At 38.6% G+C, this 15,088-nt stretch overlaps 1 protein-coding gene across 1 annotated transcript in view; it reads right to left on the bottom strand.

The window, feature by feature from the left end:
• The window catches only part of CAMK4 (calcium/calmodulin dependent protein kinase IV), a 156,958-nt gene that overhangs the window by 65,382 nt on the left and 76,488 nt on the right, over nucleotides 1-15,088 (bottom strand). The window contains exon 2 of the mRNA XM_072358846.1: nucleotides 13,364-13,442. Coding sequence (XP_072214947.1) covers nucleotides 13,364-13,442 — 79 coding nt within the window. The remainder of the gene's footprint in view (nucleotides 1-13,363; nucleotides 13,443-15,088) is intronic.

Below are 15,088 nucleotides of genomic sequence, written 5' to 3'. Positions count from 1 at the left end.
TTTCATAGTTCAGATGTTTATCTTCAGTAGTGATGGGTCATTGGAGTTTGTGCTGTTCAGCTGATAACTACTAACAGTAACAGTACAAACTAATTCACAAGTCCAAAGTGGTCGAGTCAGCTTTTTTTTGGAATGACACTTTTGGATCTCAGCATGAACTCCTTTGCTCTCATCTTCCAGGCCTTGTAAATTTCAGCCAGCAGGTAAGAGGGAGCAGGGAGGCACCAGGTTGTTTCCCCATCTTCACAGGATGCAACAGTATCATCTCCCAGTCTCCCATGCCAAGCTGCAGTTATTTGGTCACAGGCCAGATCTTCTGCCAGTAAACACTTCTGGTCACACCCTTTTGAAGGCAAACATCTTCAAAGAAATGCTTTCAAATGTAAAATTGCCCACAAAGTGATGTTGATTACAACACAGCAACATCCACCAATCACCTCCTAGATAAGTCTTAGGCCAAAAATGCCTCAGAGGTTGAGCTTTGAGCAAAGGAAAAAAAAAAGGTTCAGGCACATGGGCAGCAGCTCTGTTGATTCTGGCAGTAACACACACCTGGGATCTTTTCATGGGCTTCACACCTCAGATCAAGTCAGAAAAGTAAACAGGCATGACCACAGGCACAGCTGCTGCTTAGAATGAGCAATTCATCCACTCAAAAAGAGCCCATACAAGTTGAACAATCTGCAGTTCATTTTCTCCAGATCTGAAAATGTTTGCTCATCATGAATGCCTGGCAGGAATCATGTAAGAGCCTGTCCAAATCCTAAGGATGTTTCCTTTGGCACTAAGTAGGCAGTACTGACTAATGACAAAGGTCCCTTCTGAAGCTGCTGGCAGCAGAAGATAAATAAAGGGGCTTGAGACTCAGTTTCAGGTAGGGAAATCCTCTACAATCCAGTGATCCAGTTCCCAACCTGACACACATGTTTTTCTTCAAGCTTCTTCAGATGGTAGTATAAAGAAAAGTTACCCAAAAATTTAAAATGCTGACGTGGAGTAGTAGATGGGTCATATATAAATGCTTAGGAGTGACAAATAATTACAAGCATCCTAGAAAATGCCTAAAGGTATATATGTTACAACAGAAGTACACACGTGTATGATATGAATAGTTTCAGAGTAAAAACAGCAGCAAATGTAGCCACAACATTTGATTAAGAAGAGACTGCTTTTTGACCAACAGCAGCAAAGCTATACCAACCTGAATTTAGGATAACGATGCAGTCCAAGAACCCTGGGCACTTAACTGAAATGTCTGTCTTCCCTGTAGTCTGTGCTGTGGCTTTGCTGTGACACCTGAGAATCCCAGACAAATGGTAGCGTGTTGCATGCACTCAAACCTGAACTCTTAAGTCCAGCTTACAGACAGACAGACATAGTATTAACATTATTTTTTAATTAACAGACAGTATTAACAGAGTACTTCACACAAAGCAAAGACCCAGAGTTAGGACAGTATCTGCCAGTGTGGGTCAGCTAAACTATCCCTGCAAACCCTTACCTTACATCAAACATTTACATTAAAAATATTCCTTGATGGGCTAGTATTTTCTCTCCATTTCCCCCCCCACTTTTCGAGTACTAAGTATTTATGTGTTTTTACAATTATGTGTCTAAAAGCACTGGATCTTCAAAACTGGATCGTCATCAATGACTGAACTAGAGCTAGGTCTGATTACTAATGGTCATCCTTAATCAAAGCTGGGATCCTTCCATGTTTCCATACCCTGAGATGATGAGGTAGAGTGATACTACAAATCCCTGAGACAAGAAACTGTTGGTTCTATCTGAATTAAAACAGACATAAGATAAAATGAACTGTCACTGTAAAGAGGTTAGTTTAGCTGCTGCCTTGCAGTAAAGTACTTTATCCTGAAAACACAGGTGGCTGACAGTTGTAAAGGCCCCTCAGACTTAGTGGAGTGCAAGAAGCAGAGCTTATTCCTCATCCTACAAGCCTGCTGTTTGCTGTCCTTCTTCCCTAGTACTCTGAAGACATAGAGGTGTACATCTGGCCAGCTGCGGTCACCAGGCAGAGTGCCCATGCAAGTAACAAAACAGCAAATGCATATGGTTTTTCAGCACAGTCCATCTCATGGATACTGTTTTCACCATCTCTGCACAGCTTCTTATTTAATATATCTTTTATTGACCCATATGAACACCTCTAACTGGAGCACATGAATGCTTTATAGAACCAACAGCTCAGACTCTGGGCAGGTGTTTCCTTGCACTTACAAGGGGCATGCTGCAAATCATGATTGGCTTACCCTTACACTCCGCTTCATGTATTTCTAAGAAACAATTTTTACATCCACCTCAGTTAAAAGAACTCCTCTATTCAAGCTTTACTTAATAGATAAATACTCTTCTCGACCACAGTATTATTTTGTTTTTTATTTTCTTAAAAAATATACACAAATACAACTATTCACAAGCAGAGATGCACAGTCACTGATAGTCTGAAAGTGTGTTTCCAATTGTGACAAGTATGCAAAGGGCTGCTCCATTACCTTGCTTCTTTTGAAAGATTTCAAACATAATGCATGAAAGTTTATTTTTCTTCTGGAGAAAACCTTTAAAATACAAATTTCTACTCAGTTGTAGGCTTCAATTTTTAATTTCAGCATGTCCTGAATAACAGGAATTACAAGGTGAATCTTTTGAACAAAAGGATACTTCTTTGTTCCAATTAGGATAGCTATTTAACACCTATTTCATGTGATCTCATTTTTTGTGTAACCTTTTTAGAATGAAAATAAGAGTTCTTGAAATAAAGAATTCATCCTATGTTTTAGGGGCTGTTCTTGCCGGGTCATTGCTTGACCTTCTCAGCAGTTTCTTAGAAGCTCTCTCTTTGAAAGGGAGAAACGTTTGTACTTGGACTAATATTATACTTAAAAAAGAAAGAAAAAAAAAAAAAAAAAAAAAAAAAAAAAAAAAAAAAACCAAACATGGTTCAAAATAATATTTTCTGTATTTTAAGCTTAGCAGACTATTCTGGCCCTATCCCTATTGAAGCTGAACACAAGGTCCCAGAAGAACACATCAAACAATGCAATAAAGCACAGCAGTAATTGCACAGCGCTGCAGTATCTTCTATAAAGTCATCAGGGAGTTCTCACTCTGTAGGTTGCCAACAAAGTTTTTGAGCCCCCCCCTAATATTATTATGCAAGGGAAGTAGACTATTCCTTATTAATCAAGTATTTTCTGCCTTTAGGTACAATCCACACTTTCTATTTGTATTTACAATGCTTCAGTGAATGTACATTCTTCAGATTGTATGTACTTGCATGGAATTACTGCAAGTTATGCTACTCTGCCTGGATTTGTTTTCTTAGGCTGTTTTATTAGGTGCTTAAAGGTCTGCTTGTATGTAAATGTGTTGGTTGCAAATGCATGTCAGATGGGCTTGTGCAAGAAAATGGTATGAGCTTATTAAGAAAGAAAAAGTTACTTCTGCATATGATAATACTGTTAACCTGTTAAATATATTTTCCATCAAGGGAGCAATACTTCTGTTGGTCAAAAAGCACAGTGCATTTGCAGACAAGCTATCAGATGGATAGAGATGGTTCATGGGACTGTACAAACTACAAACAATTAGCCACGTGCTGATTTATCTGATTAATAGATCCTCCACATTACAACATAATATTTTAAGGGTAAAGTTGGCCAGAGGCAAACCATATTCCTCAAAACCACACAGACACTGGTCAAAGGATCTTCCTGCTTAACTTGGTGGTATCTCACAAGGATGAATCACAAGGTTCCTGCAGCTCTTACAGCTTGCACACAGGTGATTCACAATGATGTGTTTTCTGTATAGCTTCAGAATAAGCTGTATGTTCATTAGAACAGGCCTTACTATACACTGTAGTCTAACTATGTGAATAATTTTGTTATTTCCTATTCTGATTAATTCATACAAAGTGTTGTTTGTTTGTTTGTTTTAAATGTAAATATGCTTGATACACGTTTAACCACTTACAAAGACAAATTTCAGACTAGTAGGCATTCATGAACTGCTTGTTTCAGTTATTCACTATTTATAGTGTGTCACTGCCATTGCTATTGCTCCAAAAGCTGCATAGAGGAAATCTCTTAAAACAGAAGAACAATATGTCAATCTAAGTTAAGTGCATTTTTTTCCTGAGTTCAAAATAGTCACACTTAAAGGATTATTTAGAAAATTGTACTTGCCATTTTCACGCCCATTCTTCCAATTTCACTTATACAGCTACAAAAACAGTTAGAATTTATTAAACTGTTTTAATCTAAATGATGCAACCATTATTAGACATCTGGCACTTAAACTGCATGCTATCACCACATCTCCAAATAAATAAATTGTATCACCATGTAATCATAGAATGATAGAATCACAGAATGCCTTGTGTTGGAAAGGACCATGATGATAATTTAGTTTCAACCCCCCTGCTATGTGCAGGGTCACCAACCACCAGACCAGGCTGCCCAGAGCCACATCCAGCCTGGCTTTGAGTGCCTCCAGGGATGGAGCATCCACAACCTCTCTGGTTAAGCTCTTCCAGCATGTTGCCACCCTTTGAGTGAGAAACTTCCTCCTATTATATAGCCTAAATCTCTCCTGTCTTAGTTTAAAATCATTCCCCCTTATCCTATCACTATCAACACATACAGTCATAACTCCTCCTGTTTATACACTCCCTTCAAGTATTGGAAGGCCACAATGAGGTCTCCCCAAAGTCATTTTTTCTCCAAGCTAAACAATCTCTCAGCCTTTCTTCACAGGAGAGGTTCTCCAGCCCTCTGATCATCTTAGTGGCCCTCCTCTGGATCCGTTCCAAGAGCTCCACATTTTCCCTGTACTGGGGGCCCAGGTCTGGACGCAGGACTCTTCAGATGGAGCCTCACAGGGGGTGAGTAGAAGGGGAACAATCACTTCCCTCTCCCTGCTGGCCACTCTCCTTTTAATGCAGCCCAGAACACAGCTGGCCTAATGGGCTGCAAGCAAACATTGCTGGCTCATGTCCAGATTCTCATCCACCAGGACCCCGAGTTCTTCTCCACAGGGCTGCTCTCAAGATGTTATTCTCCCAGTCTGTATAAATACCTGGGATTGCCCTGGCCCAAGTGCAACACCTCGCACTTGACCTTGTTCAACCTCATCAGGTTCACATGGGCCCACTTCCCTATCCTGTCCAGGTCCCTCTGGGTGGCTTCCTTTCCCTCCAGTGTATCAACAGCACCACTCTGCTTGGTGTAGTCAATCATAGCCTCTTGGAAACTGAAAGCTGTTAGATGATACAATATTTCCTACCATCTACCATATGATTTTATCTCAAAACTATTCTAAATTTTTACAAGTCTTCAGCTGTATGAGAAAAACTGAGAACAAATACACTCTTCTTACTTACATCATTAGCAAAGTTTGATGCCTACAGCAATTCAAGCAATTGCACAGAAATATTAAGCTAATGTTCACATCATTCCCTGCATTAACTCACACTTATAGATCCATCTCAGCTTTCACTGCTACTTAATGAAGATTTGACACTATTGTAATCCTCAACATTGATACTAAATTATTCCATGTGATGAAATACATACCCAACCACTCAGTTCTGTAAGGCCTGGCTGGGAGTCTGCTGATCAAATCAGAATACTGTCTTTATCAAACATCAGACAGGAATAAATCTTGACAACTTCAGGTATGGATGCAAGTAATCTCTGAAAAATTACCCAGAATCTTTGGACCTGCACCTGGACTGATGCTGAAAGTCTTCTTAATAAGCTCCAGACACCAACAACGAGAGGTCCTGAAGTCACTTCAGTGTTTGACAGTAGATAGAATCTGTAACTTTACAACTAGAGGAACCAAATAAATTAGTCCATGTCCCCAGAACTGCTTATAATTTACAGGTTACACTCTTTATAATCTGGGTAATATAGAAAGCCAATGGATCCTCACAGGAAAATAAATAAATAAATAAATAAATAAAATAAAAAATCCCCCACAGAAACTTTGTAGGGAGAATGAAAAATGTTTGATACCATTGTGAGAGGACCCCAAGGAGCAAGCAGATACAGCAAGATGATTATGAAGAGCAGATACACATATGTAAATATGGCCCTATAGCTAACTTAAAGAGATCCTTCTTAGTGTTAACTATCAATGAGTATCAGAATATGCAGGGATGTTTCTGTCTCTAAGTCTCTTCAGTCCCTACAAAGGATGTCTCAACTACATTAATGCCTCCTCTACCAGCATCTACTAGCCATGCAGGTAAAAAGGGAAGCAACCAAGCAGAATGAGAGCATTGAGTGACTGCTCTGTCCAACAGATCAGACAGAAGATCAGCTTAGACAAATTGTAAACCATGAATTCTGTGCAAAAGAGCCACAGTTTGCCTTATGTATTTCATCCTGAGTACCCTGATGCTTTATACAGTTTAGGACTAAGCGGAGGAGATGCTGAAAGAAGGCTGTTGTATACTATGTGAGCTTGAACTACAACTTGCGACCTTCTGCCAAAGTTATTTAAAGTTTCCATTACAATTACTGGGTAATTGTATGGAATGGTCTGGGTATGTTCTCATAAGCTCTGGGAAGAGTGTGTGCAACACTCAGAAGTCTCTCTTTGAACATACTTCATATAAAAGCTATATGGAAGAGAGAAGACCTGTTTTGTAATACCAGTTGCAAGACAAACAGGGCATTCATAAACACATTTCTGCGTTGACAACATAACATCAACAAATAAAATCAAGAACTGGGAAGAACAAGGAACTTTTTATCAACTACCTGTAAAGTTGTGCCTTCTTCTGTACTAAGTCAATGAACCTCAAGTGTTGTTTCTGCATCCAAGCAACATTTTAACAGGAAAGATAGAACACTGGTAGAAAAGCTTACTGTTGATAAAGGCATTCTTCTGACAAAGAGTTAGATCTCTCATATAGTAAAGGACACAAAATTAACTCCAACTCCTATATCTGTGGTTCACTAGGGAACTGCAATACATAAGAGCACTGGTATCACTATCCCCTAAATCCACATTCTGCCTTGAAAGAACCAACATAGAGATCTAAAAGGCTTTGAATCCCAGTCTCAACAGAGTGCTCCCTTCACCAATGAGTTCTAGAAAAACTGAAACGTAACACTCAAGTCTCTCTCTTTAGAGCTTTTCATTCTGTTCGCTACTGTAAGGCAACTAGAATAACAGGTAAGCAGAGTTACCTAAAGCTTTGTACATACCTACCCTATCTCCACAGATCCTACCTGTGAAGAAAAGTATGCTGCAGGTTGTTAGCACTGCTTTATGTGCTGTTGTGCTGCTTGTCTGGATGCAAATCCATTCCACATCATAGGGCTGCTGGCCTCAGTGCCTTATGTTACTTTCCATCCACAAAACATGAAAGAGCTACTCTTACAGCTATGATGCAGCCTGAACTCAATAATGACCCCACAAGAATAACTAAAATAAGCTGTAGTGGTAACATGTATCATTTTCCTAGATTTCTGCTAAATACAATTTAACTTCTCAACTGGATCTTTGCTATTCTAAAATATACTTCAAATAAAAAAGACTGTAAATCAAAGTGCCAACAACAGTACTAAAATAATAATTTAAATTATTATGTATGTAAATTCTTATTAATTATGTGACTGCTTTCAGAAGGTTTCAACAATTCTACGTAATACATGACCAGCTGAAGATTCAGACATTGTCTCATTCAACATAACCAGAGCTGAGTGAAATAGCTTATTGGAAACAAATGGTAGGACCTGATGGCTGCTTAAAAATAAAGGGAGGGAGGGAGGGAAGGAAGGAGTATTATTATTATTTTACATTTATGGGAAAATGTTATTCAACCTTTTAATTATCATGACTTTTTCTTAAGGAAGTCCTTCCAAGTGATTCACCTATCAACACTAGCCCCTCAGACATCAACTATCGTAATGTTCACCTTAGGAACTGTACTGAACTTCAGACCCAGTCTTTGTAGGTGCTCTGACCTGATAGTGTATCTCTTGGCAATGAGACAGTGATGCTGACTTCACAATTTTTCCAAAGCAGCTTCTGTCACCTGAGCCTACAGGTCTTGTTTCTTAGGCAGCAGCTGTGCTAAGTGCCACATCTGCTTTTTGATTCCTCCCTGCCGTGGCCTGTCTTCCTCTTATAGGTCATAAGACAAAAGAAGACCATTTCAGTCAAAGAGTTTATTTTATCTTATCTTGAAATATCCCGGTGTAATCAGTTTGCTAAGGAAGTCCATTATGATTATGGATTTCCTGGTAAAAGAAACCACCTCCTGTAGGCCTCAACTAGATTTCTGCCTCCAAGGGCCTACAGAGAATTCACCTTCAGGCAAGAGGAATAAAGCCAGGAATGCAGTTTTACATCATAAATTCATCCTATCATACTTCAACAACCAAACTACTTGCACTGAAAGTTTCTCATCTTTGGCCTTTCCATACATAAAAGCAGATTTCACTTAATTCTTTGCTCAACAACATGGAACAAGAAACCTGAGTCCACCTCCTCCAAAATAAGTAACTGCCACACCTGTGATGATAGCATCACTGCATACACCTACAAGGCAAGTAGGGAAGACTTTCAGAGATCCCCAGGGATCATCAGTCTTTGCCAAAGCCCTGTCTTCCCTGAGGAACACCTCCCCAACTTCTTTTACAGGCTGTAAATAATGATGGGTAGTGTGTCACATGGTGGAAGCCAGATTCCCATTATGCATATGGGAAAACAGATGCAAGCAGTAGAAAGTTATGACTTACCGCCTTATTTCTATATTCATAATAATTTTAACTGAAATATTTTATTCGGCTTTCAGAAGCAACATCACAGTATGAACTGTGCATTAATCAAATGACATGAATGACTAAAAACAAGCTTGCCAGTGAAAACAAAGTGATCTACATATACAATAGCTAACACTACAGATTGACTAGTAAATAAGAAAATATTTTTTCAGTAACTATGAAACAATGTGTCATTTGTGTATGTGTATGAACGAATAATAGAAGAGTGTGTGTTGTCTGACAGGAAAACACCTTTCTAATGGTGAGTATTGATATGCAGTTGAATATTTTTATGTAGAGTTAAATAATGCTATTATTTTTCCTTTTTCAAAAAAAAAAAAAAAATGTAGAATATTACACATCAATACTTTTTAAAAATTGCTACTGACCTGGCAAGTAAAGTAACTCAGAAACTGTCTCTCACTTTTCCTGAGGACTATCTCACTCAGCTATTCCTCTGCTCTTTCTAGATGCCAATCCAGAAAAAGTACTGATAGTTATTGCATCACAGGACCAGTATATGTGGTCTCATCAGAGATTCTACAGCAGCAGAGAAATATGGAGGCAGCAGGCACTTGAGATAAAAATCCTGCAAGACAACATGGAAGCAGATGAAAATTTTTGTTTTGTAGCCATAAACACAACATCTTCTTTTCCAAAAGTCATTAGAAATCCTACTTACTAAATTTGACAATCCACAACTATGACACACAGTCCCTACACTCTTTTTCCACCTATGGCACTTGCTTTCTCACTCAATTGGAAAGTTTCAATGAAAACAGCATTACTCCAGGATAACAGACTCAACTTTTGCACAAGCCTCATGACTACCAATTATTATCACCAATTCCCTGCAACTCAGAATAAAAAGGCCCAAACCTTTATATTCTTTGTACAACTGGGAGCATACGGCGTTTATTACACATATACATATCACAATGCACTTAAATTTTGCCCTTGCTATCCAACCTTATTTATCCAGGAAGGAAGGCTGCTACCTTCCCATGTATTCATACTCCTCTCTGCTCCACAGACCAAGTATTCATTGCTCTCAAATTGTCTAATTTATTAGTATAACTAGATTAATCCCAGTACAAGTATTGCCAGCATGTGTAGCCTAAATTTTCAGCTTTTTTTCTGACCTGAAGTATTAAGAATAATGTTCCTTCATAAAAATGATCTTAAGTACCAAAGAAATATTACTTTAACATCACAAATCCTGTGAGAGAACGCTTGAACACTAAACAAAATGAAATTCTCTGAAACAGTCTCTGCACTTGGATGCCTCATTACTGAGGCACAGAGGCTTTAACATTTCATAATACTTAATTGCTCTTATGGGAAAATATGTATCAACTAAAACCTAGCAGTATTAACTAGGCTGCCTTACAAAGCATTTGTGTGAAGAAAAATAAATAGACATTACCTCCATGCTATGGATGGCAAAGCAGGAAAAAAAAAATAAAAGCACATAACTTGGCCAAGAGCACGGGCTGAACTGGGAGCAGAGGAGCAACAATTTCAGCCAATCTGACTCAGAATCCTACTCTGCCTTTCTCAGAGCATGCAGCTTTACTGCAGTGACAGCTCCCAGATTACTTCAGTTAGAACTTGGTACCTTTAAAAAATAAGCATGCCCTCAATGTTTCAGCTTGGAAGCCACAAAAGAGTGGCTACCTATTTTCTCCAGTGGTGATACTCTCTATGATTCTTTAAGCAATTTGTCCAGACTCTGCAAGAAAGTTATGGCTAAGGCGGACCTTATTTCTTAGATCACAGAATCATGACGGTATTTACCTGCTCTAACAAGGAGACAGCCTTCATGCTGGCCTCAGTTCATTGGTTTGTTCAAGAAATACTAATTACAGAAGTTTTTAAGAATTTACATCTTTCCACAAGTCTATATTCTGACAATTGGCTGATATTTCTATTTCAAACTTATATTTGCTTTTAAAATGAAATGAAAAGCAAAATGAAAAATTAATTTTATTACTTAAATAAAAAGAACATGGTCAGGTGTTTTACCTTTCTTGCAGTCTGCTTCCAGCACACAACTTTAATGCAAAAGGATCTTTTGTTTCTTATCTGAGCCACTCTCAATGAGAAAAAAAGCATTAATTTCTGAAGAACTGGTAACAAGCAATACACCACTTGCTGATATCCCCAGAGCAAGCTGAATCAGTTGCCTCCTGATCCCATTCTGTTCTCTTGGACACTATTCCTCACCAGGTTACTCCTTCTCCATGCTGTGCAGTTTTTAGGATGAGGCAGTTCAAATGAAAATGAATTTGAGAATTTGCTCCTTTGGTGCCTTCCTGTCTTCTAATCTCCTGCACTCTTCAGAGTTCCCTTAAATATATTTAAGAAAGGAAATCAAAGAAAGGTGACTGTGTATCAAAAGCAGTCGCAGGCTCTTCCCCTCCCTCCCTTCATTTCCTGGCTATTGAACTGCCATCTGTTTTGTTTTTTTTTTGTTTTTTTTTTGTTTTGTTTTGTTTGTTTGTTTGTTTGTTTGTTTTGTTGTTGTTGTTGTTGTTTGTTTTTTGTTTTTAGTAATTGTTTAAAAAAAGCCAGCCAGAAACTCAAGCCAATCAACATTTCAGTGTATAGCTTGGCCCACACAGTTATTTTTACTGAGATAGATAGGCTCCGAGCAAATATCAGGCCTCCTGCTGTGGAAATACTAACAGTTAGTCCTGTCTCTGTGGTAATAATTATGTGTCCAATTTGGACAGTCTCTACAGTAGCTCATGGAACACAGACACAAACCACAACATATTGTCACAGTATCTCCTTTAATGTTCTGAATTTTACAAATAAGCCCAGTCACACAGTTATATCACTTGTTCTAATGGCACAATAAAGCTTCCCAAAGTATATGATTACACCAGAACAGCTCAGCTACATGAGTTGCTTAAACATGCTGCTGATACAGTGAAGGCCGCATTAAGCTAAGCTATTGCTGCTCTGCAATACATAACCATATGCTTATGTTCGTCTTGCTTGCTGTCTTTCCCTAACTATTATCATTTTAAAAACAAAATCTTTGTTACAATAAGTCTGCCAAAAATCAGAACCAAATATTTGATGGATGCATTAGCAATGTGATCACCAAGAATGTGAATCTCTACAAACACCAAAAAAGGGGCAAATAAACAACGTGAAGTCACATCTTTCTTCAAAATGCACTGCAGAACACAAATTGTAAGAAAGTATATTCTTGAGATGTGACAGTTATCATAGGCATAGAAAACTGATTAAAGCTTACAAATACGTTTCTCATCATTTTGATTAATAGAGAAGGCTCCAGCAATGCAAGGACTGTTTCTACAAAGCACCAGATGCAAATTCAAGTGCAGCAAGCAAAACTAAATTTTTTTGACAGCTTAAACTTTGGCTTACTTTCAGAGATGACGAATTAATACCAATGTTTTACTCATGTGGAACCTGCTTGTTATACATTGCACAGAGACCAGCATTTTATTCAGCATTTAGACATGTTTACATCTACCCATCCCTCATTATGTTGCTACACCTTAACACTACTGGGCTAACAAATGCTTTAGAACCAGAATAAATTAAACCAAAACCACTCACAAATAAAAATCATACCCGTATCTCACAGTTTGTTTCCTTCCCCTCAAATTTATCTTCCCTTCTTAGAAACATTAACTGCTCCTCTTTATCTTCCATTTGCCCCAGATGCTGTGGACGCCTCATCCCTGGAGGCATTCAGGGCCAGTCTGGATGTAGCTCTGAGCAGCCTGGTCTGGCAGTTGACAACCCTGCACATAGCAGGGGGGTTGAAACTAGATGATCATTGTGGTCCTTTTCAACCCAGGTCATTCTGTGACTCTACGATTCTGTGATTTCTTTTGTGTTGTTTGAAGTTTCTCAGTCCATTACTAAACCTTCCTCCTTAATCTCTCTTTCCACCATCTATTTTGTAACACACAAAAACAGCCATGGTAGACATGTGATATATATGGAGTTCTAAAAATAAGTGACTTTTCATCTGGCCCTCTTGCAATTTTGTAGGTGTAAAAGCCTTCACAAAATATTTAATCTTATGTGAATGTGAATCAGTGTTTTAATCTGTTACTGAAAAAAATGAATTATAAAATTATATTTATATTTTGAGCAAGTCAATATACTGAAGCAATGCATAATCAAAGAAAAGTCTGAATGAAATAGAACCCATTTCTTTTACATAGTGGAAGAAATTTTTGTCTAAATTGCTTTCCCCAAATCCAGGTCCACACAGACAACACCAGATGAGGACAGAAGCAAGATCTGTGGGGACAAGAGATTCACAACAGAATACTGGTACCTCTAAAAGCTATTTTAACTATGAGGAACAGAAGAACCCCAGATAGAAAAATAAAAAGGTTAATGAGGTCCTTAATCTAGTCCATTCCCTCCCACTAAGAAACCACATCCAAAGGAAAGAAAAATAGAAAGCCCCAAACATCTCCCAAAGTAAAAAAGAAAAACAAACAACTAAACGACGACGACAACAACAAAAAAACTGTAAAAACAAAAACAAAACAAAAAACACTTACTGTCTTCTTCAACTTTTTGATGGCGTAATGTTTCTGGGTCCCTTTCTGCCTGCATCTGTAGACAATGGATGTAGCCCCACTAAATAAAAATAAAAATAAAAATAAAAAATAATAATAAAAAAAAGGAAGAATTGTTGTACATACATCTCTTTGAATATGTCAATAAACCGATTTCCCTAGCTAACATTTTCTATTTTTCCCACACTCGGCAAAAATACCTCATTTTTTTCCCCACACATAGAATCAAAAAAACCCAGTGAAACATGCTCTCTATGAAACCAGTTACGTTCAGTTATTATTCAGGCAATAGAATTGCAAATGCACAAGGTGCCTCTCTGTCACACCTACAGCTCTCAGCATACACTGAACACCACTGTGGGCAGGCATTAAGGAACATAAGTTTGCCCTGGATCCATGAGACCCTATCTTGTTATGTTAGGGCCTTTTGCAACAATTAGTTAAGGCAGACTTTTGTTTTTTATTGTTGTTGTTCTTTATTTGTTTAGCCAGCCACTACTGGCAGCAATGGCAGTGGAAACAGAAAAGAGGTAAAGACAAAAGTATTGACAGGTACTTCCTGCCCAGCTATCCAAATAGCCAAATATGGCACCAGAAGAAGTACACAGCACTCTGGTGAATTCAGTGGAAACTGAAGTGGTTTGTTCAAAGTAAAACCAAACAAGCTGGGTGTAGAGCTTCAGATCCTTTTCAACAACCACCACAAGCTAAATAAGAGCATTCATAATATAAAGTTATGGCACTGGCATCTGGAAGATGTTTATCAGAGTGGGAAGTTGGGCTACATTCTCCAGAGATCCAGATCAGGGTGGTCTCAGTAGCTTCATTTGTTACTTACAAAGTGCCACCTTCGTACTCTATGATCTAGCTAAACAGAAGAAAATCCACTGGCTAAACCATATTGGTTATAAATGATTCAGATTATACTTTGTAACATTTGTGTTTAGACACTTCTGAACAACTCAGTGTCAGCCAGTGGATGCACAGAAGCACTACATCTTAGCACAGTATTTAAGGCCCTCTGAGACCCAACAATAGCACTGACCATATGGACCAAAGCAATGAAATCTGTCACCAGATGTAACATGCTTTCTAAGATCCAGCAATTAATTCCAAAAAGCTGAAGATTTTTAAGCTAGAGGGGACTGGCTCCATCATACATGACTTCCTGAGTAACATACACTGTAGAAGCTCATTTTACAAAGGAAGGATGTCATACACGCCATGCAGCTGTACTGCACATAGAATCACAGAATCACAGAATGGCTTAGGTTGGAAGGGACCTCAAGGGTCATCAAGTTCCAACCCCCCCACTGCTGGTAGGTCTTCCAACCTCCATATCTAATACTAGACCAGTCTAGGTCTAGTAGGCCCCATCCAACCTGGCCTTGAACAACTCCAGGGATGGGACATCCACAATCATTCAGGACAGCCTGTTCCAGTACCTCACCACTCTCACAGTAAAGAACTTCTGCCTGACATTCAAACTAAATCTTCCCTCTTTCAGCTTAAAACCATTGCCCCTTGTTCTGATATTATCTACCCTTTCAAAGAGTTTACTCTCCTCCTGTTTATAGACTTCTTCTAGATACTGGAAGGCAGCAATGAGATCAGTCCTCAGCCTTCTCTTCTCCAGGCTGAACAATCCCATCTCTCTGAGTCTGTTGTAGCAGGGGAGGTGCTCCAGCCTTCTGATCATCTCCATGG

Source organism: Excalfactoria chinensis, chromosome Z, assembly GCF_039878825.1.
Source record: "Excalfactoria chinensis isolate bCotChi1 chromosome Z, bCotChi1.hap2, whole genome shotgun sequence".
Classification (NCBI taxonomy): Eukaryota; Metazoa; Chordata; class Aves; order Galliformes; family Phasianidae; genus Excalfactoria; species Excalfactoria chinensis.
The sequence above is the reverse complement of the archived record's forward strand: the minus strand, read 5'-3'. Positions and strand labels throughout refer to the sequence as shown.